This window comes from Tetrao urogallus (assembly GCF_951394365.1).
Source record: "Tetrao urogallus genome assembly, chromosome: 5".
NCBI classification, from domain to species: domain Eukaryota; kingdom Metazoa; phylum Chordata; class Aves; order Galliformes; family Phasianidae; genus Tetrao; species Tetrao urogallus.
Window position 1 is genome coordinate 53480818 of NC_136818.1, and position 21544 is coordinate 53502361.

At 46.3% G+C, this 21544-nt stretch overlaps 1 protein-coding gene across 2 annotated transcripts in view; it reads right to left on the reverse strand.

Annotated features, from left to right (window-relative positions):
• SH3PXD2A (SH3 and PX domains 2A) overlaps positions 1 to 21544 on the reverse strand; it is a gene marked incomplete at both ends in the record, with an annotated part of 225476 nt that overhangs the window by 166717 nt on the left and 37215 nt on the right. For both annotated transcript variants that reach the window (XM_079536101.1, XM_079536100.1), the window contains one exon: positions 19862 to 19942. In XM_079536101.1, coding sequence (XP_079392227.1) covers positions 19862 to 19942 — 81 coding nt within the window. The remainder of the gene's footprint in view (positions 1 to 19861; positions 19943 to 21544) is intronic.

Below are 21544 nucleotides of genomic sequence, written 5' to 3' on the forward strand. Positions count from 1 at the left end.
GAGAACTTTAGCTCCGAATGTATGAAATTTAATCCCTCTGTTTTCATAATCTACATCTTCTCTACAGCCTGTTAGCTCTGCTTGATATATTGTCCCTTGGAAACCACAAGTAACTTTAATATTGAAAACAGAAACAATAGCTCTGAACACAATGGCACATTTCACTTTAGAAGCTCCATCTGAAATGGTATCTAGTCATCTCCGTAGGACGCTGCTCATAGCTCTGGGGAGACCGACTGCACAGCTCAGTACAGCAGAGAAACAGTGCCAAACAAAACATAGCAGCAGGTTTTAACAACACACTGCGAGGAGACTCCTTTGTCTTCTTTCTCCCTACCTCCAAACCTCAAGATGTTTTGCCTGCGGATTTGGTTCCAAGCACATGTGTCTCCTGCCTTCGGGGTAATTTAGAAAGAGTACAGACAACGAATCCCATCACCCAAGCTGTGCATGTAATAGATATCCTGCTCTGGGCCTTGGGGAAGTAAGCAAGCAGGCAGTAGGACAGGCGTTTCAAACAGCTCAGACCCAGCTGCAAGGCTTTACATTCCCAGCCCCACTGCATGCCCTTGCCAAGCTGCCTGCTACCCAGGAAGGACAGATTCCAAGCCGGGGTCGCTCCCCTGGGTTTGCAGTAGAGAGAGGATTTACTATCTGGAACATAAGAACAAACCTAGGTTTGCAAAAATCTGTCATTCTTACCAGTATCTATCACACTGGCATCTCACAGATGTGCTTTTATCCACACACCCACCTCTTCTGGTGAAATCCACAGGCAACATCTCACAAAGCTGCTGTTAAAGACACCTCCTGTCCCCAGGACAAGTACAGAGGATGGGTGCCTTTGCTGGGCACCCAAACCCACGCGAGCTTCCCTTTCATCACTACCCACAAGGCTCCGTGCAGGTATTGGTCTGTTTTAAAAATATACGGATTTGGGCGATGCCTGAACCCTTACAGCCCATGCCCAGACACAGGAGCCCAGTGGACCCATACAGCCACTGGGATACCCCAAAGGACCTTGAAAACAGACCAGATCAGGAAACAAGGCTGTATGATGGGAGTGACACCCCATCCTACAGAACAACCCCATCCTAGCTTCCAAAAAAGGGGTGCCAAGACCAAAACCTTATTTCTGTAAGTACAAACCTGCTTTAGGGACTAGGTTAATTTAATTGAGAATGAAATCCAACCCTAAGAAGTAGTCAGGCTGGCCTACCACCAGCAGGTTGCTGGGAGCAGGGTGAGCACTGACTTTACAGGCCCCTGTGTTACACCATGTGTGCTCTTTTGTTACTCCAGCATCTTTCACTCAGATAACAATTGCTCAGCCCTGACGTGCTGCTCGTACACCAGATGGTATTCTGTGTATTAAACCAACTAATCACATGCAATACTTGGCAGAGTATTAAAAGCATGGATGGAGGTCTTTGACAATGTTGTTTTTTGTTGTTGTTGTTTTGGGATCTTTTTAGAATCTCAGTAGCTTTTAAGTGGCGCAGGCACATTGTCAAGAAATGATGTTGGGGCTGTGACTTCTCCAAACTTACAGATGACAAAACTGCTGAAAGTTGTGAGGGACAAAGAGCGCTTAGAGGCCAATGTATGCATGTGGGAGGAGAGGGGCTCCATCCAGCCTGTCCTCACAGCAGGAGGCTTTCAGTCTGGTTCCCTGGTGGTGGCTGGGAGAGCTGAGGGCAGGGAGAGGGCTGCCGTCTGCTATTAACGCCAGAACTGCTGTGCCTATGTGGTATGTCTGCCATCCCTGACTGCCAAACTCGAGTTATCTTCAGATTGTCTGGCCATGCACACAGTCTTCTGTGGGGTAGGTGAAGAATGTACATTAATTAGGTGATGCAAATGTGCTTGGGTGACAGAAGGGTACTGGGGAGAACAAGCTGCAGAGAATGGGCAACCACAATTCACTCTACCCAACTATCCATTCCCAAAATTTTATGAGGGACTTTTAAGGGAAGGAAGAGACTTACAGGCTGCTTTGGTGGCCAGGCTGATGCCCATCAAGGCAGGACAAATGAGGAAGCAAGCGTCTCTGCCTGTCTCAGCTTTGTGAATAGCTTTAGAAGCTAGATGGGACAGACAGGCAAGACAGACAAGCATTAGTCAGCTTGCATTGACCTCGCTGGGCACTGTGTGAGCACTTAGGGCTATTTCTCATCCTCCCCAGGGGTTTTCAAGTTGCTTTTCTGTTTTCCTCCCCACCACCAAAAGCCACATTAAAGAGACATGGGAAGAACATCTAGACAGTGGAAATATCCCCACAGATGTGCTGGAAGGCCCTTGTCTAGCCACTAGACTGCAGGTACCACACAGCTCTCCTGCTGCCCCAGCGCTGGGGCAGGGAGTTCACATTTCACAGCCCTCCCACCAAAACTGCCCAATGACACTTTGTCAAAGCAAGCACCCAGGAACGTGGTAACTCACATGGACAAAATTCACCACTCAGGACCACATCCCAAGTCAAACTGAACAATGGCAGGGTGGTATCCAGAACCAGCTGCTGGTCTGGGGATCACCCCTGATCCCAATGGCTCTATAGGGTGATGTATCTGAATTTCAACGGCCTGATTTGAGGCTTAGAAAAACTTCTACAATGAAGTTCCTTGTTCTCTTCAGTGTATTTTAGATCAGCCTTTAACACCTTGGCATCAGAGTTATAGGGGATCAAGATGCACTTGTCTAAGGAATTGCATCTCCAGCCATCTGCAGAACCTAACCCTAAAACTTCAGTTTAAAAAAAAATCCCAAAAAAGAAGTGAAGTGAGGGGGAGGTGGGAACACCAACACCAACTGCTATCTACCAGAATGCAAGCAAATTTGGAAATTAAGTTCCATGCACGCTGAGGACAAGGCACACTATTGCAGAACAGAGATTGGCCACTTTTCCACCATAAAGCAATACATCAGCCTCAACAACTCACAACCCCTGCTGACCTTCATTATCAGACAGGGAGAGAAAAGGGTATGGAAGGGCAGGAGCTGCACACCTGTGGCCAGCACTGCATGCAAACATGCTCAGCTGCTCTTTGCCAGCAACCCAGATGCAAAGTTATCTTGCTTAATTAGGTCTTCCTTTGGGGGGAAAGCTTTGGCTTAAGTAACTGAACAAATAAATTACATAGCAGGCATACACATATAGGCACAAATAACCTATTTTGCTAAACCAGGTGCAGACGATTGTTCCCAGCCCTTCATCTGGGGCTGATGCTCGTTTCTCCATGAGGTCAGATGCATAAGAACCTCGTGCTGGCCACAAATGGAGAAAAACCTAAGAACAGCTCAAGAAAAACAGAAACGAAGCTTAGAAGAAAATTTCCCTCTCCGACAGGTGTGGAGATGTGATTCTGTGTGGTTCCACACATGGGCTTTTAACACAGACTGAATCCCCTACTGCAGATCTAAAACAGTTCAGGAGGCTTTGAAATCTCACCCCTGCTTTGAACCCTGCAGATTAGCATCAACGTGGAGAAGGATCTGAACTCAGAGGAAGATGCTCATATTTCGAAAGCAAGCGCTAGCAGGTGAAGGGGCAAGCAAAAGGATTTGCTCCATTACAGGCAGCAACAGCAGCCTGGGCAGGTGATCCCCTTGCCTGGATGTGGGACTGAACAGGATTAATCAGTAAAAATACAACAGAGGCTTCAAAAGGAAAACAAATTTCCCTTATTAGCCATATTGAGGCATGCAACGAGGCAAACTGCCAGGATTCTGCTTCTCCTGCCTTCCTGTTAAAACTGAGCTGAAGAATACGATTCAAGCATCAAGGCTTTCAGTGGCAAACAGGCTGTCACTGTAATAGCATCTCATCTACTTAAAAGCATCTCTCAGACGTCAAAGAAGGCAGAAAAAGAATTCCAGACTTATCCTGACTCTGAATGTGTCCCTCGAGGTCTTGCTTCCACATTTGTTCCACACAGTGAAAACCTAACATCAGATCAGAATATGGAGAAAGGAGGTAAAACTAATAGGAGGAAAATATACTGATGAGGGGCTATAGGGTTGTCCAGGAGACATGCAGATGCTTTATGTGCCCACAAACAGGTAAGGAAAACAAAACAAAAACAACAACAACAAAAAAAGAGAACCACTCAGAAAAGCAGCAGGAAGAGCTGAGACGCATTTCTTGATTTCAGCACAATAATCAAGGATTTAGATGTTGCAGAAGTACCACTTTCTACACAGCCCCTCATGCCAGGGCAGTTCATTTTGCCATGATGTGAGCAGATTTTCACATATAAGCAAATTCCCTTTCAAGGGCAGCTTCTCTTCCAATTTGGCTTGTTGTACTGGGCAGTCTCCAGGAACTGTTATTGTTTCATCAACAGCAGTGAGCACACAGGATATCATGTAGGCAATAAATAAATATATAGTGGCTTATTCTTGAAGAACATTGCAGGCCTGCAAAATGGACACAGAGCAGGAGAACAGCTGTTACAGTATTTCTGATATCCAAAATGATGACAATCTCACAAGATGAGAATTGGGTCCTTGGACCAGAACACAGTGCCAGGACTGAATTTAAGACTTCACATGAGAACAAAATGATCAATCTGAGCTTTCACCCTGGGCACAACCACTGCTGCAACTGAGCACCTGTTGTGAGTGAATTTATCCCCTCTTAAAATCCAAAAGAGATGAAAGCTCTTATAGAAAGGGTAATCCAAAACCCAAATCTCCAAAACCCAGCTTTTCCCATTTTAGTCAGGACAGAAGGAAAACAAACAAACAAACAAACAAAAAAAACCCAGTGTTTTCCCTTGTACTGCTTTAATCTTTCTAAGAAAATAAGACTAAAGGGCAACACACCTAACGTGTAATTACATGACGAATTATAGTTTGCACCAGGTGTGGAAGTGCTAGAGACAGTTGCTAAAATTGCATCCCCACAGAGAAAACCAGCTGCAGTGCGTGTGGGCTGCAGCACATGGAAGGCGAGCACGCAGCCCTTCCTGTACGACGCTCTGGCTGCTGTAGCCCTGAAGTCCCACTCCAGTTGTCCCCATCCCCCTTCCCTTCTTCAATAAAACAGAGAGCCATACAGTGCCTTTATCTCAGAGAGCGCTTGAGCTCACTTAATGATGCTTACAAAGGGATTATTTATTTCAATTTGTATCAATCAGGGCTTGAAGCCTCCTCATGCATTTTCCAGCCCAGACACCAAATAGACCTATGTCTGCTCGGAGCTGGTTTGTGCTCCTGAAATACAAATAAACACAGGTCACCACAAGGAAAGGAAAGAGTTTTCTACCCTAAAGACCAACTTAATTGAGAGCCTGACGGATCTGAAATCAATTCTTAAAAACATACTTAAAGGGCTATGGAAGGACTTTGTTCTGATGTGGAAAATTCACAGCTCCTAATATTAAGAGATGGGTGGGGGGAGCTTGAAGTATGAATCAAAAATAACGTGGCTGTTTGAAGAAATTAGCAGCACCTATTTAAACCCACACCCATCTCCCTCCTCAAATAATCACTCCACGAGCAGAGATGGTTTATACAGCCCTTTGGAAAATGTTTCTCACAGCCTGCCTTCCAAGCCCAAAATAAAATACATCACAGCCCAGCAAATACTTCACCAGAGTGCTGCTCTCTTTTCCCTCCATTCCACACCTCCCATTTGTTGCTAATTAAATGAACCAGCAGGTGCTTGAACCACAAGCTCAGCACAGTGGCAGTGAGTGCTGTAATGAAACCCCCCAGGAATGTCTTCTTGGAGAGCAGCACCCTTCCAGGGACTGAGCTTGGAGAGGAAAGAGGAGATGATGGCAAGGGATGGGTCGAGCTCTAGCTGCGAGCTCAGCTATCAGCGTGCTTTCGAAGGACAGGTTGCTAGAAATAGCAGCATTCTGGGGAGGATGTTGGTTCCTCTCTGCTTTGCAAGCCACCTTTCCCCACAATCCTGCTGCAACACGGTGTGCTCTGCTGTGGGGTTGGCCAAACCCCAGCCTCTTTTCTCATGCACTTTAGATCTAGGGCGGATGGCTACATCTCAAGCTTTGGGATGCGTCCTCACACTGTGATTCCCAGCTCACTACTCCTTCAATTAACTCCTTGATTAATAGAGCTGCTCCAGCCTGTATGGAATACCCCATACTTAGCCCCTACACATACGACTGAAACTTCTCATACGCTTTTGGGTCTTCAAGGAATCATAGAATGGCTTGGGTTAGAAGGGACTCCAAGAATCATCAAGATCCAACCCTCTTGCCACAGGCAGGGCCACCAACCTCCAGATCTGGTTGGTGACCATCTAATCTGGTCTTGAACACCTCCAAAGATGGAGTATCCACAGCCTCTCTGGGCAGCCTGTTCCAGACCTCACCACTCTTCTAAGAAGAGCTTCCCCCTGACATCCAATCTAAACCTTCCCTTCCTTGAGCTTAAAACCATTCTCTCTTAACCTATCCCTGTTTACCCTTGTAAAATCTTGTTGCAGTACACAACATCACACATCTGTATAACAGCAAGGCACTACCATTTTGTTGCCCATTCTCCATGTGCAAAGTCTATCTGCAGAGTTTGACTCCAACCCAGGTAGCAACTCTGTGCTATTCCCCCCCACTCCTTGCACAAGACTGCTCCAATCCCACCTGCAAGCCCTCAGGATCACTCCCTGCATTTATCCCCAGGGCAGCAGCCCTTACTGACACTGAAGGCAGGAGGAAGCTCTGGCCAACACATACAGGAGGAGACAACATCCATTTCTGCTGCTCAGCAACACCAGGAGGTCAGTGCCCTGCTGAGGCAACCTAAGCTAAGTGAGGTACCCATACAGGGGCTCCAAGACCAACATGCTACGCCAGTGACCCTGAGATAACATGGCACAAGCCTGGAAATCACCTTCTCATCCCTTCTACAAATTTCACTTCCAGCAGTGAAAGGCTATCTGACCAGAATGTAATTCCAAGAAAGAAAAACACTATTTATATTTCTGCTGAGCAGTTCGCTTTTCTTTGGTCACTCTGCTGACTTTTCACTTCTTCACCAAATCCTGTTAGAAATGGCTGGGTTCTGGGGGGAGGAGAGGGAACGTGATCATTAAGGTCTGGCTTAGCTACTGTAATACAACTAATGTTTAGCTCTATTAAAAAGCCAAAGACTTCAAAGTGCTTTATAAACATGAATGAATAAACTTTCTCCAGGAAGGCTGCTTATAGCCCCCATTTATGGGAAGATAACCTCCCCGCTGTGCCACACCAGCAGCTCCCCACTCCCTGTCCCACACCAAAGACTCTCAGCTCCTAATGACACAAAAACACTCCCATACTAAGGCAATGAATCCCTTCTGAACTCGAAGCGGAACAGGATTTAGCACAAGGTTTCCTAATAGCAACAGGCATAACTTAATGCTATACAGCGATGATAGTCCTGCAGCCCACAGCATCCCATGCTCAGCCTCATAACCCAGGGCTGTCCCATACCCAATACAAAGCCAAATTTTGAAGGGTTTCTCTCCAAATTGGAAACTTACTGCAAACTTCTCCCTCTGCATAAGGGCAGCCAGGGACTATCAATGTGGAACACAACACCCTGTACTGCTCTGCCTTCCTTATCTCCGGATCCCGGGGGTAATTGAATCTCTTGAAACACCCAATACCAAACACTATCCTTATTTGCAAATGAGACACGTCAGAAACCAGCACCTTCTAACTCTCAGCATGACAACAAGAGCATCACATACAACTCTAATGTTTTCCCAAAGCTACAAAGACACCAATGCACCAAAACCTGCACAGTGACCTGGATTTGTTACAGGGATGGAAGCACTCACCATGTGACATCCCACAACATATTTTCCTCCCAAAATCTTTTACCTGGATGACACAGGTACCAGTCTTGCTGAGACAGCAGCAGCACAGCTGTGACGAAGACAAGCCTGTGTTTGGATTTCAAGGCTTTGCAGACCACACAAAGGCTAAAACATGCCACTAGCTAGGCTGCCCAAAGCCAGAGATTAACCAGAAAAAATGAAGAGCCTGTGAAGTTATTTGTTCCAGGTGAACAACACACACTTCCTGCAAGAATTTCCCAGTGTATGTTATTCTTCAATCATTACACTCACGTTAGTCCTCCAAAAGATTTTTTTACTGTTATCATTTAAGTTAGTCCTTTTCTGTTTTGCTTTCTAATTCCTTCTCGTTTGGCATTTTCCCCTCCCTCTCACATGTTTTTGTGGTCACTTCCCTCAGAACACCTGGCTGAAGGTAGCGGCTCAGCAAGTCATACTGGTTTTCTTAACACACTCTTAAAAAAAAAATCAAATACACCAAGACCCACAGGGTCTTGCAGGGCTCTTTTGTCAACTCGGTGTGCACAGATGCTGCTAAATCCATTAGTACCTGCCCCTGAGAGCACCTGCTAAATCAGACATCCCTGCACAGTCACTGATGCTTCACCAGCAGCTCTTGTACAGAGACGTGTTTGCACTGCAGATCTACAGAAACTGTACCAAATACCTTGGTGCTTTTCTGGGCCACTGCTCAGACCTGGGTAAGTTTGTTCACAGCTTCTGCCAATCATGAATTTTTCAGCAACTTACATAAATGGACATGGACGAGCAAATGCTAACCTAACAACTGAATGGGGTAACATCAGAGAAGTGAGGTTGGAGGCACTCACTACCCAACTATCAGAGGGGAGGAAGCAGGTTTCCATCCAGACGCTGCCAAAGGATCTGGGATGCTACAAGAGATCAAGCCTTCCCTTTCCTGCACAGATTCTATCAAACAGGTCTCTCTTTTTAACTCAAAAGCAAAAGGCAGAAGCAAAGCCTCCTGGCTTGCAGGGTTTTCTTCAAACAGAGCATCCAGGAAAAAGTGTGCGAAAAGCTGTGGTTTTGCAGACGATGGGTATTTTTGCTTTCTGCAAGACTCATCTGCTCAGTGGTATTGCTCCTCTGTGAGTTTAGCTCCACTGAAGACTCATCGATGCTTCCCCTGAAGCAGGGAAAAGGGAAATTGCAAAAGACAGTTCTGCAGTGGGATACTTGCATTTGCATGAGAAACAAAACCACTCTGGTTCCAGAAAAGGAGAAACGTGCCATGACTGTATGCAGGCAAGAAGGCAATAAGGTGGGAAACAAACTTACCACTCCATTCGCCACTTCTGCAGAAAAAAAAAAATCAGTTCTTAGGTACTATGGGAAGAAGCACGCAGCCACCAGTTCCCAAAAACCAGGCTGGGGTGTACCTAAGCAGGAGTGTCTCCTATGGCAGGCAGTGCTGCATTCAGCACATGGTGGAAGAAACGCCGCTGATGTTTTTGTTTGCCCTGTAAGCATCGAGAGCTACAGCCCCTTCCACACACAGCCTTCCCACATCAGAGTCCTGGGAGCAGAAAGCCAGCAGCAGTGAGGTGGCAGGGACAAGAGCCCTGGCAGAGCCCCGCGTAACCTTTCCATTTTGGCTGGGTGATTTTCTATTTGCACTTAAATGCATTAATGTAAATAAACTCCCCATAACCCTTGCAGGGCTATTTAGGACATTTGTGGAAACAACCGGCTCCTCTCATCGCGAGCCAAGGGATGCTAACGCAACAGGCACTTCTCATCTCGGTCTGCGCACACTTAATGAAAGTGAAGGATTGTGTTCTGCACACAAAAGTGGAATTGTGTAGCAGGGCTGGGGGTGTGAACTCCATGCGATTTTCCGGCAGTATAAATAATGGAAAGCTGAGAGCGATTATGAGTGGCAAAGCGGCAAGGAGGGGGAGGACTGTCACTGCCCAAACTGTTTGGGCTTGGAGTGCTCTGGGGAAAAAAAAGGCCAAAAAAAAAAAACAACCAAACCCAATCTCAACAAGGAATTCAGTTTTCCCACAGAAATTGCAAAAAAAGGCTAATCTCGATCTCTGGTAAAAAAGAAAATATGCTAATAAAGCAGCACTTGGAGGGAGAGAAACCCTGGGGCCGTAGCTGGTCCCGCAGCCCAACTGCTCGCCTGTGTTTTATTGTTCCAGCAAACAAAACCTGGAACAAGGTTAACGAACAAGTGGGCTCCTCCCAGCGCTGAGCTTAAATCCTGCTGGGGATAGCGAGCAGGCTGTGGCAAGAGCTTCCAGCAGCAGAGTGACAGAGGTGGGATATCATGGGAGAAAGCTCAAAGTCTCGACACTCTGCTGAAGAGTGGCATTCATTCTACCACAATTCCACGTAATCCCATGTACGAAACGTGGGCCAGGAACAAATCCAGCAGCCATAGGACCAATATCAAAATTCTGACAGCGCTGTTCCAAAATTTTGGTAATTTCAGGCAAGTTTTGACACTTCCATTAGCAGCCAGAACACGTTCCTGATACGTTTACATTTTTAACACAAAAAGCAACCAAGAATAAGGAAAATGGGTCTGAATCCTCCCCAGCTGTTGTAAATCAACTCAATTCACTTGGGAGAACCCATTGCATTTCCTCCCTCTAGTTGTATATCCAGAAGATGTGTATCCCTCTAGATGTATATCTTCACCATCCTAACAGACGTAGGTGTCAGCAATAGGGCACAGGTGCTGTTAACAACTTGCACAAACCAAACCTCAAAAAAAAAAAGGGAATAATTTACAGCAAGTGATCCTTTTGACTGATTTCACTGCTCTCTCTGCATCCTGGAGGTCCACAAATAGAGTTTGATATTCTTAAGGTATTCCTTGAAGGATGTTTACAGGGAACAAGCTTGCAGCTCAGATGGATGCTGAGCAGGCACCTGACGCTAGTGTGCCAGCTACCTCTTCAGCTTCCCAGCAGAGCGATTTTAATCCTTTATCAACCAGGTTCCCATTCCAGACAGTGAAAAGTCACACACTGGGAAATCTGCTATCCATTACAGTTCTGCAGTGCTCCCTTGAGATTTTTAGTTTGGACAAATCTGCTCACGTTAAACTTCTTCTAGATGATTAAAAAAAAAAAAGCCACAGCAAAGTGACCTAGAAAGCAGATAAAACAATTTGTCTATAGCTTGCAAATAATATTCACAGAGATTTCTTCAGAGTTTGCCCTGTTCTAAAAATACTATTCCATGAATATGTGAACATCTGGTAACGTGGCACCACTTCACAGCCATCAGATCTGCACTGGAGAGGGATGCTGAAGCAGGAGCTGGCATCATCTCAGCTGCATTTTCCCATATCTTTCCCCCCTGCTTATGCTGCTTTGGGCCAAAAGCCTTCAGTGAACGTTTCTCACTCCTACTCACACAGACAATACACCTTTTAAAAACCACATCTCACCGGGCTCTTAATAAGCAGTGAGAGTACATCACTTCTGAGCTCTGTCGGTTTTCTCCTCTTTGACATTAGCATTGTTAAGAAGAAATTTCCAACCCATCTCTCCCACCTCAGATCACACACCAGCCACGTGCAGCACTCTGCAGCTGCTCAGTGCATCAAAGAAGCAGCAGACTGAAACCCACAGTGCTGTTGGCTCCAGGAGCCCAGGCTTTTCTCTGACGAGTAACATTTACCTGCTGGCCAACAGCACACAGTTGAGTAATTCCGAGTAGTGCCAGTAGGAATCAGTGATACGTTGGTGTACATCCACACACATGCACTCCCTTCACACAATCAAGTGCTTAACTCATTGCAGTTTCATGCTTTGCCTTAAAAAACTAGCAGGGTTTATGAAGTTTCTAACTGCAGTGCCAGACACACAGCATGAGGGCCAACTGGAAGATGTCCCCTAAGAAAGAGGAGGAAAACTAGTAGCACACTACATATTTTAAAGGATGCAGTAAAGAAGTCAACAAGAAGAGGTAATGACCTCAAGATGCACCGAGGAGGTTCAAGTTGGGAGCCTGACTAAAGAAGAACTACAAACTGAACACTAACAAAGATCTGCCAGTGTTGAACTTCTGCTCAGAGGCTGCAAAAGGCAGGGAATCAGCAGATGTAACACATCACCTTCAGCAATCAGAGCACTCACTAATTATGCAGCCCCTCTAGAGAGACTCAGGTTGGCAGAGCACAGCATGCAAGAAGATGACAAGAATGGAGGGGAAAAAAAACTCTCTTCACAGCAGCATGCCACTTGATGTTATGCTCCTGCAAGACTTTAGAAGCAAATTAGTATTTAATTTGGGTTGGATAAGGTAGAAGCTTTCTGATAGTATAGTGAAATGCTTCAATACTGCTGGTTCTACAAATAGGATAAAAACACCAGGGAAACAAGCACACATGTAACCATCTAGGAGAATAACAGCATCGTATGGAACAACTCCCACGTGATACAGTGACCCCAAACAACATCCATCATGGACATGCACTTGCACCACAACCCTCAAAGATGCAGCTTCCAGGAACCTTCATCCCACACTGAGCTCAGGACAACCCTCCACAACAGCTCCAAGACCTCCATAGGATGTAACAGTCAAGTGAATGCTCCTGGTTTGGTGATCTCTTTTGTGCACAGAAAACAACTGAGGATGGTACGATAGGGACTCACCTCTCCTGCTGGGATACGTCCCCCAGAGAAAGTAAAAAACTTAATCTTTTGATAGCAAAATCCATTCCCCATCTCTATAGACTTCTCCAACGACCAAAGCAAGGTAGTGAGTGTACCACCTCTGCTCTTGGCTTGCTGCCATCACACTTGGAGCTAAGCTCCCACACCACTTCCTAAACTCCCCCCATGTCCCTGCCTGACACAGGGCAACCTGGCAAGTACAGTAAATTGGGGCAGAGCAGCAAATATTGCCCAGCAGCCACCATGCAGAAGATTCCACGGAGCATGGGCAGCATTAAAGGATCAGGTATATGTCTTAACAGCACTCAGGTACAGAAATTCAAAGGGAAGGGTTCCTAGGCCTGGTCTCTTGCACTGCAGGTTATCTGTTGTGGGCTTTTTTTGAGTTTGGCCTCAATTGTAACTCAGCAGGCACTTTGCCATTTCCCCATCATGGCCCTCATCTTTGTCTGACGTGCAATGTCTCTTCAGAAACAAATACTGGAAGCTGAGCAGATTGTTTTGCCAGGCAAACATTTAAATAATGATGGAAATAAGATGTATAAACAATTCCACTCATTCACTGAAGACAAAGATATTGCCCCAAGCCAGCTGGTATCCTAAGGCATTGGCTGAGTCCTAAAAGAAAAAACGGCATTTAAACAGCCTTCAAACCTGCTAACACAATCACTCCCAGCTCAACAACCACATCAGCTACATTTTATTTATTTTTTTTCTCCAAGGGAAACTTGCCCCTGGGCCATTTTTCTAAGGGGAGCAGCTGGAGTCTTTGCTACCAGCAGCCAAACTGGTCTCATCAGCGCAGCTTCTGGCATGCACAACCAGTGCTCACAGCAATGGCTTGGGGCTTATCCCGACAGCCTGGTGTTCTGTACCACCTGCAGGCCTCGCTGCTGCCAGCCTCTCACTCAGGACAGCAGCATCAGCAGACAGACAGCTCGTGTTTACCCAGAGGAAAGGACGTGCCATTTCTCCCCAAGGAGCTGCCGCTGACCTTTGGGACCAGACATGTTGACAGAGCCACGTTCTGATTTCCTCTGAATTTTCCCAGGGTAGGTTCAGTTTCAATCCTGTCCTTAAGGAAGAAGCTGTCAAACCAAACCCATCCCAACTGCTGGAGTAACTCCATCCCTACGGCCCTGAGACCATCAAGAAGGGTCCTGAAGCCAAACCCTGGCTCTGAACCAGACACCTGCTCCGGAGGAGGATCCCACAGCAGCTCCCACAGCAGGACCAAGATGCTGAGGGGCCCAGGGTGCCACACCAAGAGCAGGAGAGTAGTGATCCTGAGGCCATGCTGTCCTGTCTTACCCAGCACAGCCCAGAGCAGAGGGAGGCCCACACTGCAGAGCCTGGATCCCCTGCAGTGAGTACAGCCCAGCAGGAACAATGCCAATGAGCAAGGACTTCCTTTTCTTTCCCTGTGCCTCACATTTCACCATGCACACACCACCGCTCTATCCAGCCCTCTTCTCCCCACCTTCTCCCCTTCTCTATCTGACCCCACCTTTTCCTCCAGCTCTTCTACCTGTTTCCATACACACCCTCATACCAACGTGAACACTCCCCCAAAAGCTTGTCAGGGGCTGGGAATCTTCCTAACACAAACCTCCCACATGAAAGAAACAAGCTGCATCATGCAGGGAGCAGCCTTCCTTCCCCTCCCATGGCACTGAGTGCCCTTACGCACTGCAGCAAGCCCAAGCCAGGCTCCTTCTGCAAACTCGGGCACACACTTGCCCCACTGCATTCTCACCCATAGTCCTCATCCCTGATAGATTCAGTACATGCTTGAGCTTGCCAATCCACCCCTTCTATAGAACTAGAAGCAAGAACATAAAAAAAAAAAAAAAAATGTGCCATACATCCTACCAAAGCAGACATAATTGGACCAGAGGATTTAGTGACTGCGGGTCTCCAATTGGGCAGTTAACCCAAATCAACTAACGTCAAGAACATTTCCAACAGGGTTACAGCAGACATTGATCTACAAGCACCATGTGATGATTCCCCCTTTGCTCTGTCCATTTGCTGAAGCTGCTGGGTACTGTTTAACTCACAGTAACCTGTGAGACATAAGGCACAGCTCCAGCCACAAACTGAGAGGACATACAATATTTGATACAGCTGGGGGGAAGAGAAAAAGGCATGTTTGTACAGAACACCACCTTACAGGGGAAGGATCAATAGCAGCAGCAGTCAGATGAACTCCAGCCTGAATAAAAGCAGCAGAATTACAGAATGCAGTGTCTTTTTCTTTTTTTATAGTACCACTTTTGTTTAATGTGCTCTTCAGTGCTCAGTTACTCCATTACAGCACTATAAACAATCAGGATAGCCGTAGCAATAACAAATAAAGCTCTTGATGTTTTATTGTCAGCCTGGAAACAACTTACATCTCTTTCCGCTCCCTAATAAAATTCTTGATATTCTTTATTTTTTTTTAATGTTCTAATTGGCTGCTAGTGAGTTCCTCTTTCTTCACCACTTTGAAGAAACCTGCTTAGATCAGCAGTCGGCATCAGGCAGATAATTTTTTGCTAACTGATGCACAAAGCAAATACTTGAAAAGAGCTCTGTTTATTTGCCTTTTCAGAATTGTGACATTTCAGATGCCTCCTGGCAGCCAAAACATCTGCGTGGGTCATTGTATGGAGAGGCTGCTATCTGCCCACCTGACATTCCTGCTCCAGCAGGGCCATTGTTCGCCTTTCAAACAGCCAAAAACAAGCATGGAATTACTGCACGCCACTAAAGCCAGCTGCTGTGTTTTGCCCTGGAGAAATCTGCATTCTGCTATTGTAAGAAAAGTTCCCTTCCCAGTTCTGTGCACAGAGATACAGCTATCCTGACAGGAGCAACAGAGACAACATCACCTGAGCACAGAGCTTGGTTCCTCTGCTCACAGTCCAGTCCAGGCAGCAAGTAACAGCACAGAATCAGACCAGAACATCTGGAGTCACTGGGTGAAATGCCCAAGATACACTGCTGGGGATTTGAGCTAAGATACCAGGCTCTGAAACATGGCCAGATTTACTCTGCTCACTTAGCTGGAGCAATGGATTTCTCAGCAGAGGGGCAGCATCCAGCTGGGGTCACAGTACCTACAAAACGCCCTAAGTGACACTGAGCAGCTGGCAAAATAAGACAGGGAGCAGGAAAAGAGCCACTATGCATGCTTGCCAGTGGCAAACCCTGCTGCTGCTTCCCATCCCAGCATGGTCAGTGAAAGGATGAGACGGCTGCATCCTCACTCTCCTTCACCTTGTACTTTGGGTAATTATTTATGCACACACCCAGTTGCAAATCCCCATCCTGCTAATAGCCTCCAAAAGCACTTTTCCAGCAAGAACAAAGTAGGCCTTGTACTTGTAAATGTTCAAGTGGAAATACGAGGAATTACTCTGCTATCCCAGAGTATCCCAGAAACTGTTTTCTCAGCTCCTTTGGGGGCAATAGCAACACTGCCTACCGGAACTACCAGCTCAGAATAGGATTCTGCTGCCAGTGACGGTGGGAGGCCTTGTTTGACGCTCATGGAACGTGCCTGAACGAGCCACCACTCTGCCACAAAGGCCAATTTTCTTTATAGGCAGATGCTCATCTGGCTCTCCCAGCAATGAGCAGCTCACAATCCTTTGTCCTGTGCAGCAGGTAAGAGCCAAGGACCCAGGCAGAGCGCAAGAGAAAGCAGCACTTAATATATTACGTTAAGAGGTGGTTTTGACCCCACGTGGTGCTCAGGTGCAAACACCCCCCCCCAGGGTAAAGGACAACAGAAAATTGGACTTGACAAGCAATTTATCATACTGCTTTCATCTATACAGAGTTAATTCAATACTTTCAATCCTATTTACTGAAACACCAGCACCCACATGGAGTCAGCTGCTGTGATTTGACCCACCCTCAACAGTAGATGTGACTGGGTTGCACAATCAAATGGTGCAGCAACACCATGATCTAATTTAACTCCACATTTAGGTCTCCAGGCCTCATTGAAGCAGCGCAGAGCTGGCATTTGGCTCATTGCTTTGGCTTCTGTTTGCTGTACGTCCCACATCTTCATAGGGCAAACTCCAGCTTCAAAATCCCATGATATGTCCACACTGACTACCCTATTACTTAGCTTGAAAGCTAATTCAAGCACATACACTGCTGAAATAGCACGACAGAACACTTCTGGGATTTGAATCCTTGGGACAGGGCAACCTCCAAATACCCATATTGCCTAAAAAGATTTGCTAGGAAGCATTTAAAAAAAGAAAGTAAACCAAAGGTTCTCAAAAAGCTCTGAGCCATTTGCTGCAGAGACAGCCGTTCAGTTAAGGGTGTGCCATAGTGAAGTTGTTTATATTCCTTCCTCTTCACCCCTAGGCAGCTCCCTACATTTTCCCGTGGGTCCTATCTGGTGTTACTGCCAACATCAGGCATTGCAGCCCTTACAAGTTAGCCCTTATTTCTCCCCTTCAGCTGAGGGAAAATGAGACACTTGCAGGCTTAGAAAACACTGAAGTGCAGCTCTGGGATGAGCACAGTGGGATGTGTGAAGCTGCAGGCTCCAAGTGTTTTGCATACGAGTAGTGTCTGTGAATTGGCTGAACATTTGCTGGAAGGGCCACATCATGAGATGAGTGGTATCACCATTTGCCAAGGCCGTGCTGCCACGCACGGTACCAAGCCGCAAAACCAAGGTCCGACTAGTCACACAGTGCTACATCAGAAGTTCAGGCTTCCATCAAGAACATGGAAATCCCAGGTCACCTCCTTATCTGGAGCAAAGTAAGGGGATCAATTCACCAACAAAAACGTGGCAACCCCAGCACCAGTTGCATAGTCTATGACCAACAGCCAGGTTCAGCTCTTCATGGGCTTGGGAAATGGGTCCAGTTCTTTCAAGCTGGTCTTCTATTTCCATGATGAAGAGTTCTGATCTGGGCTTTCTATTGCAAACATCACTCTTTGTTCAGCAAATCTTAACATAACTGGGAATCAGTTTGCAAGATACAGCCCAGTACAGATCACCAATACAGGCCAGACATTTCAGACAGCAAACATAGGGAATCCTCAACTGCAAAAGCCTGATATAGCTGCTTTGCAACACCAGAAGGGCTTTCCTGTAAAATGCTCTGAAGGCATCCCTGTTGCAGCTGCTTGAAGCAAGAGCCAGCAGAAGCAAGTCTACAAGACGTGGGGTGCCATTAACCAAACATTAGGCACAGGGAGCAAGAGGGGCTGCAGAGCTCCTACCTGAGCCTTTCAGTGCCTACTTACACGTGCTAACGCAGCAGCTGCCTCTGAGCAAGAACCACTGCACGTGAAGCTAAGAGTACCTCAAAATACAACTGTTTACCAAAATGCCCTGATCTTACAGTTATTTTTCTAGCCTCCACTGCAGTCTTCCAAATTAAAATCACTAATACAAGCTGCAATTCAAGATTCACAGCCCGTTTCCATTGCCTCACCCAGAAGATGCTCTGGCAGCATGAAGAGTTTAGGAAGAAAAAAATAGCAAGGAAAGGAAAAAGAAGAATAATCTTTGGGAGTTTGAAATCTCATTATGGCAGCATGAGAATAAAGGGCCTTGTACCCATATTACAGTTGGGAAACCGAGGTACAGACAGGCACAGTGGCGTGCCTACAGAGAGCAGACAGGACCCCCAGGTGAAGACCTGTCTCAGTAACTTGCAGTGCCTCATCCTGCCAGGGCAGAAGAAGCTGCTGCAGAGGGCTGTCACTGCTCACGCAGTGGTGGCCCTGTCAGGCACCTCCAGGAGAGAAAAGGGTTAAGGAAGGGAATTTTGGTACTTTCTTGTCGTATTTTCTCATGGGGGGAGAAGCGTTGTGCAAGCAGGAGTTTTCCACTGGCGCTAGGCCCCCTTGCACTTATCAATGGGACCTTTCAGGGCTCACTCCCTGATTGAGACATCATTTCCTGTCCAACACACTAACCCCATTGATAACTCCATACTTGATGGGAACTTTTCAAACCTACCAGGAAAGGCCAGGAGACCCAGAAGAACATACGCATGGAAACAGAACTGCGGTGAAAAGAAAAAGAAAAGAGAAATAAATAGTTCTGGGCACAAGCCACGTGCCGACAACAAATGTTTGTGATCATCTTTAGGAAGTACATCAAGTACATCAGACCCGTTGTACGTAAGACATATGGTTCGTGACAGGCCTGGTGCTTCAGGCCAGTAACAAGTGGAAAGGGGCTTAAGAGCATCCTCTCTTTTGCCTTCCAGTCACACAGCAAACCTGGACATGAAGACCGGCTACAAAAATGATTCAGTCTTCCACCAGAAAAGCCAGAAGAACATAATCAATATTGTTTTTAAAACACACTAGAGACTTCAGATGTCTAAGTACAACAAAGAGCAGTGATGAAAGGAGTGCTTCCCAAGGTATCTCTGCCCAGGCACTCAAGGGAGAAACGGTTTCTTTACTGATTTATCATACCAAATTGTGCCGGTGTTATTTCCCAGGCTACAGCCCATCAAGTTCTGTACAGCCTTAATACTGGCTGTAAGGATTCACTTGATATTCTAACCACAGCTCAGCTCCAATCACAAGCTGCAGCTTAAAATCTGCATTTCCCCCAGCATTAAGGAGTCTCTCAAACCCCAGCTTCTGTTTTCACTTGTTCCCAAGCAGAAATTTTATAACCCCAGCCAATTATACAATTAGAGTCTATTGGTACCTACACAAAGGTACCAGTGGATCTGGACTATGGGTAAATAAGACAGTAGCCAGAAAGCTCTCCCTCTCCCTACTCCTCCAGGTGCACGGCAGCAGCTTGGCACAAGAAATGAAGCAATTGATGCCCACAAGGAAACTTTGTAATTTACATTTCCAAGTTTTCTGGCCTTAGACTTCATACAGCAGCTGTGCAGCAAGAAGCTTTTGATGAAACCTAAATACACAGGCATGGGATAAAGCAAGGGAGCCACACTGGGTATTTAGAACAGACCAGTAGGAGCCAAGACACCGGCTGGCTGAGTAGGTGGTTAGAAGGAGGAACAGAAGGTTACCACCATCATCTCCATTACTGAATTGCTGTGGGAGTGTGCAAAAGCTCCATTGTTTTCAGCAATTCAGGGTAAGTAGTTTCTGGGGACCAAAAACGTAGCTCCCTCTCTAAATGCATCTCAAGCATTTAAAATTAGATTTCTTCCTCAATAGGAACTATTCATGAAAATGTCAGCTTTAAATGTCTTTACAAAGCAAGTGAGCATACCACCCACTCATCTCGTACCCTACAGAGTCTGAAAAGTCTGAAGATCATCACATGTAATAGACCAAACAAGAACAAAGCCTTACTTAAATGTATGAGCTGGAAAGATGACCAGAAACACAAGTAGAACTAATATTTTACGTAAGAAAAAGACAGACCTACCTGCAGGTCAAAGAACTTGCTGTATCTCCGGTAGATGATCTGGGAAGTCAGGTCTGACCATGTTACATTGATGATATAGACCTGGGAAAAGAAAACACAAGTCGACGTGAGTTCTGAAGAAGGGGGAACGTCCAAAAGCTGAACAATCAGAACAGGTAAACTCAGCATCTCTCTGTCCACTCCCATTTACAGTGGGGAATACAGCCCTGGGTGCAGGACTAGCCCGAATTAAAGCTACTGCCCTGCTGCAGCTTTCAGCAGAGGTCTCAGGAGAGCTCATGGTGGTTTTCCACTTCACAACCAGCAGAGCTATTCCAGCCCTGAGGCTACAACCCATTGTGAGTTGCCAATCTCCCACCCCATGAATTCAAAATCTCCTTCTCTATGGAGATGCCGGCCCTTCTCAATGCTCTGGTTCAACAAAGACATTCAAAGGAAACTCAAAGGGGCTGAGGGATTACAGCTCTATAACACAGGTACTGTCATGCACTCAGACACTACAGCAGCCCAACCCTGCTGACACATGTCAGCTCAGCACCTCTGGTACCTATCAAATTGATTCAGAGGTGATGTAAAGCAGGCCAGCGAGGGGAAGGTCGTTCTCTCATACTCATGGAACAAGCAATGCATGTCCAGAATAAGCCCAGGATTTCCCTTGTCCTGCCCCAGTACATGCCTAGTACAATCAACGTATGGAAACGCTCATCAGAAGATACGATAAAAAACTGTTCACAAGTGCACACACAGATACATACATATACATATATACTCTGCACAAATGTTTCCTTCTGACCCTAGCGCCTCCAATACATTTAAATATATATAAATAAAAGAAACAGCAAGATCTAAGTGCTGCGCTCAGACACGATGTCCTTGAGGCCAAGCGTGGGTCCTGCTGCCCTGATGACAGACACACCACAAGACTTGAGTAAACACAGGATGGAGCCATTGAGGGTGAAACTACCCGACTCCAGTGTAATGGAAATCCCAGCCAGCCCAGCTCCTGGGTCTTTAAAGCAATTTCAACTTTTCACATATGGAGTGAGATAAGGATCTGGCAGAGGAAACAGGAAAGCATCCCTCCTCCCTCAGCCGCTGTGCTGCAGTGGGAGCTCTCCCTCTTGCCAGCTGCGAAGGGCTCTGCCCCCAGTGATTGGGAACAGACAGGCATCATCCTCCATTTCCCCCAGGACACCAGCCCATCTCCCAGGGTCCAGATACTGGGCAATCACTACAGATGAGATGCATGAAACCTCCTGGAGCGATGCTGAAGAACCAGAACCATTGAGGATATTTTTTCCCCTTCTCCTACCAGGCACAAGCTCATGTCCTGCAAAATTGTGAAGATTCTGCAGCCTCACTTTCCTCTCCAGCTGTTATACAATGACAGCAGGGTGATCTGCTCCATTAGAGGTAACCAGAATAAGTAACACAAGATCTCAGGTCTCCTTTAAGACCTTACCTGAGCAAGCAGCCAAAGGTCAGAACCTTTGGGAAGGAAGCTATTGCGGTCAACCTTCAGATCAGCCACACAGTGTTGAAGAATGTTTTTCCATGTGTTTGTTGTGCAAAAAAAAAAAAAAAAAAAAAAAGTTTGTAGCTTCACTCCGGGCTAATTCACAACACAAATATTTCTGCTGGTTCTCTGTCCAACAGCTACTTTCAGATGGAAAACCCATTCGA